This window comes from Cryptomeria japonica, chromosome 10, assembly GCF_030272615.1.
Source record: "Cryptomeria japonica chromosome 10, Sugi_1.0, whole genome shotgun sequence".
NCBI lineage: Eukaryota > Viridiplantae > Streptophyta > Pinopsida > Cupressales > Cupressaceae > Cryptomeria > Cryptomeria japonica.
In genome coordinates, this window is record NC_081414.1 from 712,752,312 (window position 1) to 712,772,019 (window position 19,708).

Below are 19,708 nucleotides of genomic sequence, written 5' to 3' on the forward strand. Positions count from 1 at the left end.
GATTTTCATTGATCAAAAGAAATTTCCCCCTAGTGAGATGAAATTGAGATTTGGAATAGATTTTCTCAATACATCGCAAAAATGCTAGATACAGACTAACATGTCAGATGATAAGATAAAGGATAGAGATAAAAGATAAATAAGACAGCGTAATATAAATGAGCCTTGCTTTGGAAGAATGCCCCTTGTTATGAAAAGGTACAAGATAAGCATCCACCATGATATGAGATATGTCCGTATGGATAGCGAAGTGAATTATACTAGATAGTCATATGATAGGGCGATGAGATATGCCAGTATGGATAACCACATGATAAGGCGATGAGATAGATAGATTTTGTCGACATGGGTAGTGACTGTAGACACCTAAAAGTTGCACAATCAATTAAGTGAATTTTATTCATTTAATTATTCTTAATTCTTCGTATTAATTAAATTAAGATTTGATTAATATACCCTTCTTCTATCTAAGCCATTTAATTAAATTCACATTTAATTAAATACTCCCCCCCTCTATCCATTTTAATTAAATTTACATTTAATTAAAACTATCAATTTATCCCCTTTCCCATTTTAATTAAATCTACATTTAATTAAAATCTCATTTGCATTTAAATAAATCTAAATTTATTTATAAATCCCCCCACGTGCAAAATCCTACAAATGCAAGTTGCAACCAAATTGAAATAAAGCAATTTATTTTAATTAATTCTATTTTCCCTCACCCACTTGCATTTTCCTACATCTCCCACTTGCATCCATAACCCTCTTTCTAACCTCTTCTAGATTCTTCTAATCCTAATTTATTAACTCAAACCCATCCATTATCCCTTTCCCCTAAATTTGAGGAGGTCACTTCTCAAATTTGGAGTAAAGTCTTCAAAAAGCATTAAAGCCTTTATCCATTCAACAAGCTAACTTGTTGAATACCCCCAAATTTGGAAGGACTCTTACAAATTTGTCCCCAAAGTCTTCAAACCATTAATGGTTAACTCAACCTTCTTACATGGTCAGGGACTTTTTGCCTAACTCAACCCTCATCTAACCCAAGGGTCTGATCAAGCATTCATTGCTTTGACCATATTTATCCCTTTAACCTTTGCACACGAGTTTATCCTTTGGGTAAAAGCTTTATCCAATGGATAACCCTAACCTAACCTTAACCCTTACCTTCTAAGGTAACCATGAGGTCTTCTCAAGCATTTAATGCTTCTTACATCTCCTCTCAAGCAACCTCTTGTTGACAATTGTCACCATTTCATTGGTGAGAATTGAAAACATGGATTGATTAATTTTCAATCCTGGCCCTTGTTAAGATTATCCAATCTTGACCATCCATTGCCCTATTTTCCCTATAAATAGAGCCCATTCCTTCTTCAAAACAGATCAAGTCTTTGTTCATCAAACTTATAGTCTCATAACATTAAGCATATTATCTTTCTTTGATAGAATAGCATGTTAGATCATTTTGATAGCATTATAATCTTAGATATATCAGGTTAATCTCATATCATGTTAGCTTCATCTTAGTATCATTTTCATACTAGTTTAAGCTTCATATCAATATTGCATCCTATCATCATCTAGTTTCATATCTAAATAATCACTAGGATCTTGGTTGCATTCCATTTAAATCTTAGAATCATTTAAATCTCGTTCTTTAGGTTGTCATCTTAAAGAATCAAGTGCACTTCCAAGCTGAGAGCCACCTTGAATCTTGAAGGTCCTTGGAGATAGAGGAACATGGAACGATATTAAAGAGTTTAGATTCATTTAACTTGTTGTTTTGATTGATTTCTAACCTCTAATGCAATGTTTCATGTGTGTGTTTGAATTGTTTTCTCCTCCTACAGGTTGATACCACATTTTTGACATACATTTCTAGCGCCCACTGTGGGGCTAGACCCCATATATCAAATCGGTTTTTGAATTTAAACACTTTTGCAGGTCCGCGGGAAATAGGAATCAGTGTGTGGGAAACATTCCCTGGCGCATCCGGTTAATAGTCTAGCGCATCCCGCTTACTGTTTAGCGTGTGGGGTTTATACTCTAGCATGTGAAGTCCTTTCTTTAGCGCATGACTTCCACTAATCTTTTCCTGTAGGTATAAATGCGGGAGAAAAATAGAGTAGTGCATCTGAAAAATAGTTTGGTGCATCGGGTCTGTTAGATAGCGCATTCGGCTCACTATTTAGCGCGTGCAATCTATTCTATGGCGCGTAAAGTCTTTTCCTTAGCGCATCATATTCCTAACAGTTTCCTGTAGGTTTTGGTGTGGGAGAAAAATAGAATAGTGCATCGGGAAAACAGCTTAGCGCATTGGGGGCACATAATAGCGCATAGACATCATTTCTTAGCGCATCTGCTCTATCGTTTAGCACATAGAGTTGGCAAAGCCAAAAATTTATGACAAAGTCAAAAATTAGGCTTGTGGGAGGCATAATATATATGGAATATAACATTTAAGTATAAGATTTCTTATACTTTAAGTTATATTCCATATATATTGTCAGGATGTTTGAGAGGGGTTTCAGACCTCTAGGAGTTATAATGCAAAATCTAGTTTTTGGAAGATCTTCCAAATTTCAAACTTAGTCAAATTTCAGGGTATTTCAAGATCAGGATTGTAAAATTTGTAACCAAGATCATAATTTAGGCTTGTGTAAGCCCACACTAACATTTGATCATGGACTGTGTGCAGGTTCTAATATTTTTTTTGTGCAGGTGAAGGAGTTAGTTTAGAGGCTTTAAGTTTCTTTTTTTTACTTTCTTTCAACAAAAGTTGGTTAAAAATAACTCACTCTCCTTTTTGCACAAGTTAAAATAAACTTCATCATTTCATTTGGATGCTAAAATGAACTACATGCTTTCCTTTTTGGTGTTTTAAAAGAAAAATCATCTTTCTTTATTGCATGGTAAAAAGAACAACAAAGCAAACCTTTCATTCCTGCAAGTTAGGAAAAACACTTCATTTTGGAAGCTCTAAAAAGAGAAAGCAAATTTACTTTTAGCAAGGTTAAAACAGACTTCACCTTCCTTTGGTGCCTAAAAGGATCAATCTCAATTCATTGCAAAAGGAAAAAGAACCTCATCTTCATTTTATGTAAAGCAAAGAGGGAAAACTTTCCCCTATCAACTTTAATTCTGTTGACCAACATCACGATTTACTTTGTTGACCATGTTTATTTTTCAAAGGTTTTTGGAAATAAACACTTTGCTATGAAGGGTTAAAAGGAACACCATGCTTTTTGGAGCAACATCTCCAAGTAGAAGTTAGCAAATCATTGTCTTGAAGGCTAAAAAGAACCTTGTTTGCCTTGTCTCAAAAATGGAAGGTACATGCTCTCCCCTTAATTGGGTGATCAAAAATCAAAACCACTCTTACGCTTTCAGTATTTCAAGCAATAAAACCTTTAGTAGGCCTGCCTTCCCGAGGGGTTGAAAAACTCTTAAAGTCATTCTTTGGCCGGTTTGAAGGGAACGACCTAAGTGGGGAACGACTTTGACGCCAAGTGTTCCAACCCACTATAATCAAAAGTGGAAAGTGACGAAAGTCCTTTTCAACGGTTGCACGCAGCGATTAGCCTTCCCCCAGTATCCTTGAGATACGTAAAGCCTTTGTTCTAAAGGTTGGGAAGCCTCCTGAGGGAGTTTATCACTGATGGCCGAACAAGAAGCCTGATTACGAACCATAGAAATAGAAACTTTGAGCCGAGTCAGTAACCAGACATTTGTAATACCATAGTGCAAGGGTGGGGAAGAATCCGCCCCCAAGATCGCTCACCATATATCTCCAAGATAACTACTCAATTGTGAAGCAATTCACTTTGAGTTAATTTCTAGCAAAAGGCAAAAAAATGGGTGCCCTCTAGGGGGTGACAAGGCTATTTGAGCTGACGGGGTATCGAGACTAGTGGGCTATGATATTGTCAATGACCTTTGAATAAAGAGTCTATCTGATGTGTCTTTTGTTGTAAATCAAACCAATGATAACATCGAGGATTTGAACACATCCTCAAAAGAACATACACTCAATGTTTAGCGTTAGGATGACCATTGTCTTCATGTGTGCTATGTATTCTTGTCACAACTGTTAAAATATCTTGCAAAGTATCCAACAATCAAACTCAAAAGTCAGTTCAAACAAGGAAAAATCCTAAAGTGGAGAAGATTTCCAAATCCAACAAAACATCTTTTGAGATGGTTATCAACATTTCAACTATCTTTAGGAAAGACTTTCATCCAACAAGATTAGGGGAATACCAAACCAAGTAATCAAGATTTTATCTATTCGACTTAGTAAGCTTGAGTATCCAAAAAGAAATCATCCATCAAAATCACAAGTGTTAAAAGCCTCACAACATTAAAAGCTTGAGGGGACATGATGGTTACCTTAGGGGTTGGGTTAGGGTTAGGTTAATGGATATTCCTTTTATCCAAGGGATAAATGAATGTGCAAGGGTTAAATGGTTACCTTAGTCAAAACAATATTTGCTTTGAAGAAACCCATGAGTTAAAAGGATGGTCAAGTTAGAGGAAAGTCTCTAACCAAAGGTCAAAGGTGAGTTAACCATAAATGGTTATGGAAGAGTCTTTAATGGTTTGGAAGACTTTAGAGGTTAACCATTTGAAGGCATAAAGTCTTTAATGGTTATTGAAGACTTTGGGGGTTTTTGAGAAGTGACATTTTTCTTAAGGAATGTGCAAATGATTATGAGGGGGATTATGCTAAATTGGAAGTGATTAGAAAAATCTAGAAGGGGTTTACGCATGCAAGTGGATTTTGTAGGAGAATACAAGTGGGGGGATTTTTAGGATTTAATTAAAATAAAATTGATTTGTTTCAATTATTGGTTGCAACTTGCATTTGATAGATTTAAATAAATAGTGATTTATTTAAATGTGAATTTTGGATTTTATTTAAATAAATCTTAATTTATTTAAATGAAAAAATGGAGGATAAAGCATTAATGGTTTGAAGACTTTGAGGGAAACCATTGAAGGCTTAAGAAGACTCTAGAAGTAAGTCATTAAAGGCTTAAAAGACTTTAAGGGAAACCATTAAAAGCTTGAGAAGACTCTAGAAGGAAGCCATTAAAGGCTAATTTAAGACTTTAAGGGTTAACTTGCAACTTGTATTTTCTAGAAATTGCGAGTGGGGGAGGGATTTTAGGAATTTAAATAAATAATTCATTTATGTAAAATAATGGTGCAACTTGCCTTTTGAATAGATATTTAAATATATATTAATTTATGTAAATGTGAGAAGGATTTAATTAAATGTAAATTTTATTAAATGTGGAAAGGGAATTTAATCAAATAAATATAATTTTTTTAATTAATAGTTTAAATTTGTCTAGATGAATTAAATCAAATAAATTGAATAATTTATTTAATTAATAGAAGAAAGGGGTGAATTAATTAAATATTAATTTAATTAATAATTGGAAAAATGGATGATAGATTAATTAAATGTAAATTTAATTAATAGCTAGATGGAGGATAATTAAATAAATATAAAATTTATTTAATCAAGTGGACAGAAATAGGCCTCTACAATTAATAATTTGATGGAAGCTCTTGCCATTTTATATGTTGTGGAACATGGTTGTCAGCTTGGGTGGAGAAGGATCATTTGTGACTCTAATTCCCAGGTGATGGTGAATTTCTTGAATAGGTGGACTTTAGAAGATGTTAGTTGGCATTTAGCTTTAGTTGTTAAACAGATTCTTAATTTGTGTGTTTCTTTGGATTCTATCACTTTCAATCATATTCCTAGAGAATGGAACAAAGTAGAGAATTGTTTGGCCAAATGGGCCTCTAATCACATGCAAAATTGGAACATTGTGGATAGGGGTCAATTACCCTTGGATTTGTCTCAAAAGTTGGACCACTTAGTGGAGCTTGACAAGACTATGTGAGAAGCCCTTTCTTTGTTCTTCTTCTAGTTTAACTAAATTTTTACCCTTCTTTTAGTTAAAAAAAAACTATTTACCTGTAAAACAAAAGACTTATGCCAGACTCCACCCAACCCTATTTGACAAACAAACCTCTCAATCTTCCTTACGAATTTTGGCCAAGTATGCCAATATCAAACAAAATTTTCAAAAAAGTTGTGCCCAAAAGATTGTCAAATCGACAATCTTAGATCTGAACACAATGTCCTGGCAATAGCCAAAATGTTGTCAAAACAATTAGAAAATAATATTCCATTATAGTAAGGGTAACCCTTTTCACAGTTGCGATAGATATATTGGAGGAAGCTCCAGGTAGCCTTTTGTAACAGAATCCTCTTTCACCATGGATGGCAATATTAGGCATGTTGGTTTGCAGAGACAAAGCACAATTTTGATATTTGAAGCGACCGGTTACATGGGCCATGGCAAGCTTATAATCTTCCCACCCAACATGTGTTTTTGTTAGACCTTCATCTTTTCAAGATCCTATCAGGGTTGAAGTAGTTAACAATTTAAGGTATTTTGGATTCATATCATAGTTGTAAGGTTTTAACATCACTATGCCAAATGTTTTTTGAAAAGAAATTGATGTCATGAGATTGAATCTGTGATGATACCCAAAAACAAGGATCTCTAGAGGACCATGAATAACTAGTCAGAACAATTCAAGGAGTTGATTTTGTGATTTCTCTCTTGGGAGGAGCCCAAATTATGGAGTAGTTGAAGATAATTGATGCAATCAAGGAAGTGGGCACTATCAAAGTATGAAATGTTATGTAGCTCTCTATTTTGATTGAGTTTTAGAATTGAACATGATTTAGCAATTACATAAAAGAAACAGCTTAGGTTTAAGTATACAATAAGTTTGATGGAATGAATACCTTTCAATCTTTAATACCAATCTTTCTAACACTCAGCTTAATTTTAGAGGTTTCTGCCATCTGAATTCAGACATGACACATTGATTGAGTTGAACCTGTTGAATCTGCTTTGAGTTTTTATGAAACCAAAAGAAAAATAAGAAGAGCTACAAAGGAAGCCAAGATTGGTTGTACAAATATTTTCTGCAATTCTATAGTTGGGTGACCTTATCCTTATCATACCTATCCTTCCAATATTTTCCCTTTACCGGGTTTTGATAGTCTGGTGACAACAAATTCACCCCCCCTCTCATTTGTCTTCTAGTTATTTGAACTGTCTAACATATTACATATATTTATATAAATCATCAACCTATATTTCAAGGTCGGCAAAACCCTCAACACAAACTACAAAATAATAACCTCACACGCTACAATAATACATGCGGACCAAAACAATGTCGACTAAGACATAGTCTGGACCTAAACCAACACTGCACGCAAGAAACACCTCTAAAGATTGTGCCTCGAATATCCACAATGCACTACAATCATCATGAATGTCACATAATACAAAGAACACCACCAGATCAAGAAAATGATCAATATCGCGCACAATGATCAGTGTAGACCATCAACATGGATAGAACATGATCTAGAAACATCCACAAGCAATGTGAATCACCACAACAACAACCACAACATCACCACTTACTAGAATCTCCATCATCAATATACCAAATCTCAAGAACACACTAAATTGACTGTCAAACTGAAAGATTCACTTACGAACCTCCAAATCATGAACCATTTGAATTGAGAACACATATGAACGTCCAAAACACTTCCAAATTGAAAACCAAGATATTGCAATTCTGTAGCAATGCAGAGCAACATCCTGAATACTGAATAACACGAACAATTGAAAAACAACCTCAATACCGGATCACATAACTCGACCAAATCATCATGTGGACCACTGAAACTTCTTCTTAATCAACTAGAGATAAGTATCTCTAAACCCATTGAACTGCAACAACTCATCTGCAACACACTGACCAAACCAACTCATCTAATCTGATTGCAACACTGGAATGCACAAAAGAATATGTTGACATCAATGACAACACATCATTCCAACAAAATTCTAAGCAATGTCCAACAAAGGCATGCCAACTCTATCCTGAAATCAAAGACACTAAATTGGAGGAATACTTCAACGGCTTTTCATCAAATTTGCAGGCTGAAAATTAAATTCTACTGTTATATTTAGTCAATAGATATTATTAGATTTTGGTGAAGGAATACTTTAGCATCTTTTCATCAAATTTGTAGATAGAAAAATTAATTCTACTATTATATTTAGTTAATAGATATCATTAGATTTTGGTGAAGTTTTCTAAGACTGGTAGACTTACTTTGTAATCAATATTTATTTTAATATATTTTTTGTCTTTCTATTGAAAAGACATAATTTATATAAACCATCAATGAACAAACATTCATTATCAATTGAAAGGAATATTGTGGATCTCCATATTTCGAAAAAGACTAGATTCTTAATAGTTTCATCTTTGATTTAACAAAACATATCTATTTTTATAATTATTTTTTTATTTTTTAATAATAATATATCTTCATATTTTACAATTAATAATTTAAGTTATTTAAAAACTTGCATAAAATTTTTAAGCCAAATTTATTATTTCAATTATATATATTTATTTATTACTATATACAATATTTTAATTTAACATAATATAAAGTATTAAGTATATTTTTAAATACTTTTATACTATTAAATTATTTATTTGTAAATTTCTTAAGTATTAATTATATTCTCATTATTTTTTTATTTAAATTCTAATAAACTAAAATAAAACATTATTCTATTTAATTATCTATTAAATTAATCAACTTATTATATACTAAAGTTATTGTTATATTTTATTAATTTTATTTATTTTTAATAACATTGCAATATTATATATTTTGACTTTGCAATTTTAAATCTATTTTAGTTTTAAATTTAGATTTAATTTGTAATTAATTTAATTATTTATGTCTATTTTATAAAATTAAAATTAAAAATAAATGTTATAAATACTAGTTCAATTTAGAATTATTTGTGTGCCAATAAAAATTTGAATTACTGTACAATAATTACATTTTCAACTTTTTATCTTAATTTATACAATATTTATAAAATTTACTTTTGATTTTTTATCATTTTAATTATATTTAATTTTGTATGTTTTTATTAATTATTTAATAATTATAGAAATAATATTTCTTTAGTTAATAAATAAATCTATAAATAATGTATAGATAGAGAATAAAATCTAATGTTAACTCTATCTCTATCTTCATGCCTCTCACACTAATACACTCACTCCTTGTCTCTCTCTCTCTCCTCTGTAACTCTCCCACTCACACACACAAACACTCCATATTTCACCCTCCATATAGCTCGCTCTCTCTCTCTCTCTCTCTCTCTATAGAATTATCTCCCTCTATTTATTGAGTTATCTATTGCTCTATCTCCCTCTCTACCTAACTCTCTCCCTTTCTCCCCCTTTTCTCTCTCTCCCTCTCTCCCTTTCTCTCAAGTTTTCCCCCTCTCTCTCTAGCTCCATCTATATTTTCCTCTCTAACTCTATCCCCTAGCCCCCTCTCCATCTCTCTTACTCTCCCCTCCTCTATTTATCCTTCTTATATATCTCTCTCCCTCTATCCCTACTCCAGACATAGTAGGAGCATATTTGTAATGGAGCCTAATTATCCTTGTGATTCAAAGGTTTTTCTTCAATCATGTTTGGATCCATGTAAGTGGATGCATAGTTGATTTGAAGTTGTGACTTCTCCATTGAGACCTTTGTCGAACAAATGACATCAATTGTTAAATGTCCTACATATTAACCTCATATATTGCACAAATGCATGCAAAAAATAGACCAATTTCTTTTCTATATTTGACCTTACACACATCTTTGGCATGCCCATTGCACACTCCACCCCTTCTACCAATATAAATGTCTCTAAACACTAGCAATTTCACCTTGGTGTGCAATGGGTACGCCGAATATGTGTGGAAGGTCAATAAGGGAAAAAATTGCTTTTTTTTTTGCAAACATTTGTGTAGTACACAAGATTAAAACTAATAGACATTTAGAAAATGATGTTGTTTGTGTAACAATGGTCTAAATGGGGAAGTGATTGCAAATCAACTATGAATCCACATACAAATATCCAAATATGAATGAAACCAAAAACTCTAAATCAAAAAGATAATAGATGCTTCATTATCAAAAGACTCATATTATGTTTGCAATAATGAGTGAGCGAGAAAGAGGGAGAGATAGAAGGAGGAAGAGCATGAGAGAAGGGTAAGGATATAGAGATAGAGTGGAAGATAGATATGGAGATGGAAGAGATACATATAGAGAGAGGGAAAGATAAGAAGTGATATATAGAGGTATAAGAAGAGGGAAAGAGAAACATAAAGAGGGAGAAAGATGGGTGGATAAGGAGAGGGAAATATATCTAGAGGTAATGGGGGATATAGGAAGATAAAGGTAGATGTAATGATAGAGAGAGAGAGGAAGTGGGAGACAAATATATTAAGAGATAGAGAGAGATAAAGGGGGAGAGAAATAGAGAGATATATAGGAAGATAGAGAGGGAGAAATAGAGAGAAATAGAAAGATATATATATAGACATAGAGATAGAGATAAAAGGAAATATAGAGAGGGAGAGAGGGATATAGATGAAGAGATAAGTGGGGAGATAGGAATGAGTGAGGGGTGGAGAGATGGTGACAGATAAAGAGAGAGGGAAAGAAATGGAGAGAAAAATGGGGAGATAGGAAGGAGTGAGGGGTGGAGAGATGGTGACAGATAAAGAGAGAGGGAAAGAAATGGAGAGAATATTTGAAGCTATCTTTTATCCGCTAAGACATGTGTTGCACAAACAACATGATTCTAAATATGGATGGATAGAAAGAATGAAACATGTTTAGAGATAGAGGGGGAGAGAGAAAATAGAGGTAGAGATGAAGATGGATTAATATTAGAGAGAGAGAGAGAGAGAAAGAGAAAAATATAAAGAGATAGATAGGAAGAGATAGAAAGATATATATAGTGATATGGAGTGATAGAGAAATAGAGATATAAGGAGATGTAGAGAAGGGTGGAGGGAGACAAAGACATAGATATAGAGGTAGATATAAGTAAGAGATATAAAAATATAGAGGGAGTTAGATTGAGAGAGAGAGAGATGGAGATATAAGGAGATATGAAGGGATATAGAGAGGAGAACAAAAAGAGATATACAATGAGATAGATAGAAGAACATACAAATATAGAGAAAGAGAGATACAATGAGATCTAGATAAAAGGACATAGAAACATAGAGATGTAGAGATAGACAAATAGAGATGGACAGAAATAGAGGGAGAGAGAGAAAGGGAGAGAGAAAGAGGAAGAGATAGAGATATATGGGAAGATAAAGATATATGTGGGAAAAGAAAGGGAGAGGAGTAGAATTTGGGATATAGAAAAGGGATGGGGAGAGAGAAAGTGAGTGAGAGATGAGGAAAGATAGAGAATGGGGGTATAGAGAGAGGGATATAGAGAAAGGGGGAGAGATACATAGAGGATGAAGATAAAGAGTATGGGGGAGAGGGAAAAATCATCCAATATAGAGAGAGGGAGATAGCAGTAGAGAAATATATGGATGGAAAGTGATAAACAGGGATGGGAGGGAGAGGGAGAGATAATAGATAGACAGAGAAGACTGATATAGATAGAGGGAGATATAGAGAGATAGAGAGGAATAGAGAGAGAAGGAAAGATGGAGTGAACAAGAGAGAGATAATGAGATAGTGATAGAGATATGGATAAAAAGAGATAGAGAGAGGAAGAAGATGGAGGTAAAGATGTAAATTAGGAGAGATGAAGTGAATAAGAGAGAGGTACAGATAATGAGATATAGATAGAGAAGGGGAGGGAGAGATATGAAGATAGAGATAGAGGGGAAAATAATGAGAGAGTTTGAACTTAGGTGATAGAGAGAGGTACAAAGAGGTGAAGAGAGGTGGAATGGGGAATTAGAGAGTGATGGAGACGAGGGAGAAACAAGGTGTGTGTGTGTGTATGAGTGATATATATATATATATATATAGAGAGAGAGAGAGAGAGAGAGATGGAAGAAGAAATATGAAGGTAGAGATAGACGAACAAATACATATATATAAAGGTCTAAGAAGAGGGGTAGGGAGGGATAAAGATGGATGTATAGAGAGAGGGAAACATGTTTAGAGATAGAGGGGGAGAGAGGAAGATAGAGCAGGATAAGATAATGAAGAGAAATAGAGGCACAGAGAGAGAGAGAGAGGGAGGGAGATAGAGAGGGAGACACATAGATATGTGAGAAGAAAAAGAGAGATATTAAATGGCCTACCATTTTTATAATTGTATGCATAAAATAGACCTTAATTTTTTTCAAATTTACTCTCCAAACCTCTTCCATATACCTATTATGTACCAAAGTGTGATTTCTTGTTATATAAAGTTATTAAACTTTTAGATTATACATTTCTTATTATTATTATTAAACATTAGTCCATATTCACATCTAAAGGCATTAGAAGGTGTTAAAATCACATAGGCATAGTAGTGGAAGAGTGGAATAGTGTTGCTAGTGCAAGGTGATAAGACGTGAGTAAGTGAAACGTAACATTCTAATGATAAGAATTGAAATAGTCATGTATTGTGTTTAAGGGAACTGTGAAAGGATAGCTGCTGGGTGGGTATCAACTACGGACATGTCTATTTTGGCTCCAAAAAGACAGTACGGAGTGACTAACATGTGTGTTAGTCACACGTTTTATACTGTTGATTTTGCAATTAACGATTGCGATTGACTAACCTATGACTAACACGTTGTATGAAAGGTCCGTTTTGAAACTAGAATAGCTTCAGCCATCAACTACTAGCCACAAAGGATGCTCATGTATTTGTGAATGTCGAGGAGTTTATCCCTATGAAGTTTCTTAGAAAAGAAGGTGAAAAGCTTTTGGAGTGTGTATTGAACATGGTTGGCAATCGTTGTAGACAAATCGTCCTCGACTATCTTTACCAAACTCAAAGAGGCTTCTTAGAAAGATAAAATATGACTTTATCATGCATTCGCATATGCCTGACTTGTGGCTAATGCTATCATTCCATTCACATGTTCAATTTGCTGAAAATTGCCCTTCCCTATGGAAAACATTTATAAATCTAGTTGCAGTATTTATATTTTTTTTCATCACAATGTTTTCCCTATGATCTTTGCAAAGACTCATCGATTCAAGCATCTCTGCGATTTCACATTAATCGATTTATTTAATTGATGCAATGCCTTTTAATCGATTTCAAAATATGTTAATATTGAATATTTGAGTTTTTTATAGGATTCAAGAATTTGATGCGTACTTGCCATAAACTAGTCAGAGATGGTGCAGGTTGTATTTGGATTTGAGTAAAGGCATCCCATTATAGACAAAGTCGAGTAGTCTAAGGCCTATAATGTAGGACAGAGGGAGGAGAAATAACTAAGAACAACCATAATTATATTGCTCAGAATAACATTACATTTATCAGACTTTTCACAGAGCTTCAGCTCTTCGTACAAGCACCTTGGCTGAACTTCTCCTCATACTCATGAACTAAACCAGACTTCTTACAGCTCTGCAGAGCTGGACTCGTGAAGGAGTGCAGATCAATTTCATTACATTCCTTTTATAGCCAATGTGACATTAAAGCCTTTGTCTATACAGTAGTTGGGTGGAAAAGAGAGCAATTAATAAGAGATGAATATCTGGACTGTTGGCAAGGAGAGAAATCTAAAGTGTTGTGGAAGCTGCTGCTTTAATCCCACCAAACAATTGTCGCATATTTGGTGGGAGAAATTAATACTATCAACATATATAGTAAATGTCAACAAAATACTTTAGGAATTTTGTTATGGTTCTAATAGCCGTCATAGTGAAAACAACATTAATAAATTTGTTTTGTACTAATAGCCGATCATTTTTTGTAATTAATTAGCCCATTTGTGCACAACTATTGGAACATTTGTCCCATTTGTGCACCACTATTGGGACATTTGTCAACAAGTACTAGCGATTTTGAGACTGTTGGCAAGGAGAGAAATCTAAAGTGTTGTGGAAGCTGCTGCTTTAATCCCACCAAACAATTGTTGTATGTTTGGTGGGAGAAATTAATACTATCAACATATACGGTAAATGTCAAAAAAATATTTTAGGAATTTTGTTATGGTTCTAATAGCCGTCATAGTGAAAACATCATTAATAAATTTGTTTTGTACTAATAGCCGATCATTTTTTGTAATTGGAACATTTTTCCCATTTGTGCACCACTATTGGGACATTTGTCAACAAGTACTAGCGATTTTGAGTTGACGGTTACTGGAACATCTTTAGTTAGGTATCAGGCGACACTTTGAAATGTGTACTTTTTGACCTTTGTGCGATAAGTGATTCCATGGCATGCATCGTTACTACCTAAAAGCCAGATCAATAGCTATAAGCAGTTAAGTCGCATACGAAGACAACTATAAAAAAAATCAAAATCCGATATACCGTTTATGATCTGTGGGTGCGCGAAGTCAGCTATGACGGCTACTGGTGCTCTTCCCCTAGCAGTGACAAAGAAGAATCCACACTTTCCAATAATGAATATTGAATGGTAGATGAACAATGGTACAACTATTTAGGCTGAAAGATGTGTTGTTAATTATGAATGCAACTAAATTAATCCCTTGCAAATTGTGATTGGATAATTCACTCTAACGTCTTTATTATTCTCGCCAACAAGTTGAAAAGTGTCAAGTCCGAAACAGTGGAAGACAAAAGAGAGCCCGTGCAAAATATGGGGAACGACCAACAAAAACACAATGAACAGAAGGAAAAAACGACAACCGAAAAATCCAACGGTGGCGACAATTCCAATCGTCTTGCATTTTATTTTAAACAATCCATGCCGCTGATTTTAAAGTCAAGTGCATCTCATATAAGAAGGCCCAATTTTATGATTGTTAGTAAAATGGTCATTCTTGTTATTAAATTAGAATATTAAACTAAACTAACTTTCACAAACCGTTTAAAATATAATTTATTTTCTAAAAATAATATATATAATAATAATAAATATAAATATAATAACATACAAACTTTGTTTTTTAATCTAAAGGAGTGTTAGCTAGGGCCCCAACCCTTTAACATAGACAAAACTATCCACAGCGCATTAACACCAAAATAAAACAGTTAAACCAAATAGAGTTCAACAGTAAATAACCTGCAAACTTTGCTAATATTGACATAATATGATGATTAAGTTTCAGTGTTGCTGTTCTTACCATCAAGATTCAGATGCTATTAAAATCCAGATGACATTTACCCCAAGAAAAACAACATACAGAACCCTAATCAACAAACAAACAATCCCTAAATATTCCCTATGAAAGTCTTAGCAAAGCATGACAATATGAGGCTAAGCTTTCGAGAAAGTTGTGCCCAAAAGACTGTCAAATCGCTAATCTTGGCAATAGCCAAAATACTGTTAAATCAATTAATAAATAATATTCCATTTTACCAAGGGTTTGCCGCTAGTAACCCTCTTAACAGTTGGGACCCCATCCATTTTTGTTGACCCAACTCACAGGGTTTAAGATAAATATATTGGAGGAAGCTTTTGATAGCCTTCTGCAACAGAGTCCTCTGTCACCATGGATGGCAATATTAGGCATGTTGATTTGCAGGGAAAAAGCAGAGTTTTGATATTTGGAGCGACCGGTTACATGGGTCATTTCATTGCCATGGCAAGCTTAGAATCTGCCCACCCAACATTTGCTTTTGTTAGACCTTCAGCTCTTCAGGATCCTGTCAGGGCTGAAGTACTTAGCAATTTAAGGTCTTCTGGAATTCATATCATAGCTGTAAGGTTTTAACATCACTGTGCCAAATGTTTTTTTGAAAAGAATTCAATGTCATGAGATTGAATCGGTGATGATACCCAAAAACAGGGATCTCTGGAGGACCCTGAATCACTGGTCAGAGCAATTCAAGGAGTGGATGTTGTGATTTCTCTCTTGGGAGGAGCCCAAATCATGGAGCAGTTGAAGATAATTGATGCAATCAAGGAAGTGGGCACTGTCAAAGTACGAAATGTTATGTAGCTCTTTGTTTTGGTTGAGTTTTAGAATTGAAAATTGTTTAGCAATTAGATAAAAGAAAGAGGTTAGGTTTAAGTATGTCATAAGTCTGATAGAATGAATACTTTTCAATTTTTCTAACACCTTATGTAATTTTAGAGGTTTCTGCCGTCTGAATTTGGACATGATGTTGATAGAGCTGAACCTATTGAACCTGCTTTGAGTTTTTATGAAACCAAGAGAAGAATAAGAAGAGCCACAGAAGAAGCCAAGATTGGTTACACATACATTTGCTGCAATTCTATAGCTGGGTGGCCTTATCACTATCATACCCATCCTTCCAAGATGTTACCACCAACAGACAAGATCCACATCTATGGTGATGGCAATATTAAAGGTATAGGGTTCTATTCATTCCATCAAATTTCATATAAATGAATTAACTTTTTTTTCTAAATCTGTAACATCAATATCAAAAAATATAGGGGTTATATTCATTCTATCAAATTTGATATCTCAATTATCACTTTTTCGCACTGTACAAACAGCCTATTTTATGACTGGAAGAGATATAGGATCTTATACAGTGAGGGCAATAGAAGACCCCAGGGCTCTGAATAAGAAGCTTCACTTTAGACCCGCAGATAACTTCTTAACAATGAATGAATTATCAGTCATTTGGCAGAAGCAACTGGGCAAGAAGTTACCAGTGGCTGTTATCAGTGAAGAAGACTTATTGAAGTGTGCACGAGGTGATAATTTTCCCTTAGTTTTTCCTTTATTTCTTATCTCTGAATGATTTTTAATTGAATGAATTGACTGTAGAACATATGATTTTTGAGGTTCATAATATTATTGTGCAAATTTCTTCTGATTTCTGCAGTTCATAATATTTTTGATTAAAAAATCTTGAAAACCAGGGCACTGATTCTTTACATATCAAAACTATCAATGAAACCACAATGTAATCCTGTAATTGTTGTGTTCTCTGTTTTTCTGCAGTTCATAATGTTATTGTACAAATTGTTTCTGAATTCCATAATCCAAACGTTATTGTACAAATTGGTTCTGATTTCTACAGTCCATAATATTATTGTGCAAATTGTTGTGCAAATTTCTTCTGATTTTTACAGTGTATAACCTTAACACTTATTAGACAAATTGCTTTTCATTTCTGCAGTCCATAATATTATTGTGCAAATTGCTTATGATGATAGCTTGTGACTGTAATTTTTTCTTTCCTTTCAGCAAATGTGATACCAGCAAGCATAGTTGCAGCCATAACTCATGACATATTTATCAAGGGATGCCAGTTTAATTTTTCAATTGAAGGCGAAGAGGATGAAGAGGCATGCCAACTCTATCCTGATATCAAATACACTAAATTGGAGGATTACTTTAGCAGCTTTTCATCAAATTTGCAGCCAGAAAATTAAATTCTACTGTTATATTTAGTTTATAGATATTATTAGATTTTGGTAAAAAAATACTTTAGTAGCTTTTTATCAAATTTACAGGTAGAAAATTAATTTCTACTGTAATATTTAGTTAATAGATATTATTAGATTTTGGTGAATCTTGTAAAGAAAGTAGACTTTAATTTAATAGGTGTGATTAGATTTTGGTGAAGATTTCCAAGACTGTTAGATTTACTTTGTAATCAATATTTTTTAATTTATTTTTTGACTTTTTATTAAAATATAAAATTTATATGAACTGCTAATGTACAAACTTTCATTATCAATTGAAAAGAATATTGTGAGTTTAAATTTTGGAAAAGCCTATATTCTTAATAGTTTCATCTTTGATTTTAATAAGAAATATAATGTTTCTATTGTTTATGATAGTGAATGAGAATGTTTTGGATTTTAATCATGTAATAGTTTTTAACATGGACACTTTAGATCATATTATACCATTTATCATTGAGAACCATTCATTATCAAAATAATTCTTTTTATGAATTATATATGAAAATATTTATCAATAAAAAATTTTCATAATTAAAATAATATTTTTAATAATTATATTTATAAATTAAATAGTTTTACAATGAGTGCTAAGTGGACAATTCATTTTCATGAGAGATAGGCTTTTGTGAACCACTAATCATGAAACATGGATCCTTGAACTTGACTCAAAAACTAATGATAGCAATATCATCATTATGACACGATCAAAAAAATTCTGACATTCTTTATCAATTTTTAAATATATTTGAATGGAATGAAATTACTAGCACCACATATAACCCTACAACGTGGAGACATGATAGCTACATTTTCAACAAAAGTCGTACTTTTCTCATGTCAAGGGGCCCATGTGAGGTAAATTTGGAATCTTTGGAGAGGGTGTGGTTTACAGATTTTAGAAGAATTTCACTATTTTAAATGATACCCAAATGAAAAGTGAAAGTATATTATTTGAAAGTTAGATGTTTTGTCTTGTGTATATTTGCTATTTGAAAGTTAGATGTTTTGTCTTGTGTATATTTGCTTTTATGTAACTTTAATAGAGGATTAGCTAATTTATTTTGATTTAAATTTTATTTTAAGGGTAAATAGAAGTTTATATGTATGTAATATATTTATATTTGTAAATAGTATTTATTAGTATGTTATCTTATCACTACGTTATTTTATATTATTATTATATTTTTATTTTATTGGTTTAGTCATTAATGTCTTATGTTTTCAATAAGAGAATCAACATAACATATTGTTTATTTTTTAGACACATTTTTATATTAAAAATGTTTGGGAATGTCTTTCATATGTCTTTTATTTTGTTTTTGTGTAAATTTGTTTTGGAAACATTATAAAAATGTTATAATATTTTGGAGATGGCTAGTTGTGACGTCCCATCTTGAACATGGTTGGACATCCACTTAAAAGCACTCATAATTTTAAAAGAAAAGCATAATTGAGTTTTTAAAAATAAAAAATTATATTTCTCAATACGTCCCCAAGATATTAGTACATTATCCTATTTAGAAATTTTGAGAGAAAGAAGGGTGGATGTATTGGGTAAGTGTTATTATTGTTTTGTTTTTTCAAGTTTGAAGGGTTTTTTATGTGTCTTTTTTTCTATTGTATTTTTAGTTTGCATTTGTAACTTACATTTTATTTTTCACCAAACATAAAAAAAAAAGTAAAATCAATGCGAGTAAACATGATGATGAAATAGTTGGCAGAGGACAAATAAGAGTTTCAATTGGGGATTCATTATCATGTGGGAGTCTTGTGGGTGAACTATGACAACCCACTTTACTCATTACGCAAAAATCTATTGCAAATCCTCTAAACTTATTTAATTTGTGATAACTTTAAACAAAACAAAAGAAATTAGGGGTCAACTTTGTCATATTTACAACAAAAGTTTTAAAGGGATCTACACCAAGCTATATATTCACCTCTTGAGCATTATAGGACAAGGTATTAAGGTTTGTCCAAAAATAAAGATAGCTAATAAGCAAGAGAATAATAGATTATTCATAGTTCAGATGAAGGAAGGTTCAAGGGTATGCCAATGCTACTAGAGTCTACATAATCAACTATGTCATCAATAATTACAAGTGGTGTTAGGAAAGGTATCACAACCTTACATCCTAATATTAAGAACACAAATCATAATTTTTGGGCTATAGAGGTCATTTTGTGGGTCCCTCATTTACT

The 19,708-nt window shown here is 33.0% G+C and overlaps 1 protein-coding gene across 1 annotated transcript; it reads left to right on the top strand.

Moving 5' to 3' along the window:
- The first annotated feature begins 15,364 nt into the window (after nucleotides 1-15,364).
- On the top strand, nucleotides 15,365-17,665 carry LOC131029318 (phenylcoumaran benzylic ether reductase TP7). The gene is made up of 5 exons (XM_057959762.1): nucleotides 15,365-15,818; nucleotides 15,906-16,040; nucleotides 16,194-16,431; nucleotides 16,583-16,786; nucleotides 17,283-17,665. The coding sequence occupies exons 1-5, from the start codon at nucleotides 15,609-15,611 to the stop codon at nucleotides 17,468-17,470; spliced, it is 975 nt and encodes a 324-aa protein (XP_057815745.1). The 5' UTR covers nucleotides 15,365-15,608; the 3' UTR covers nucleotides 17,471-17,665.
- The last annotated feature ends 2,043 nt before the right edge of the window (nucleotides 17,666-19,708 follow it).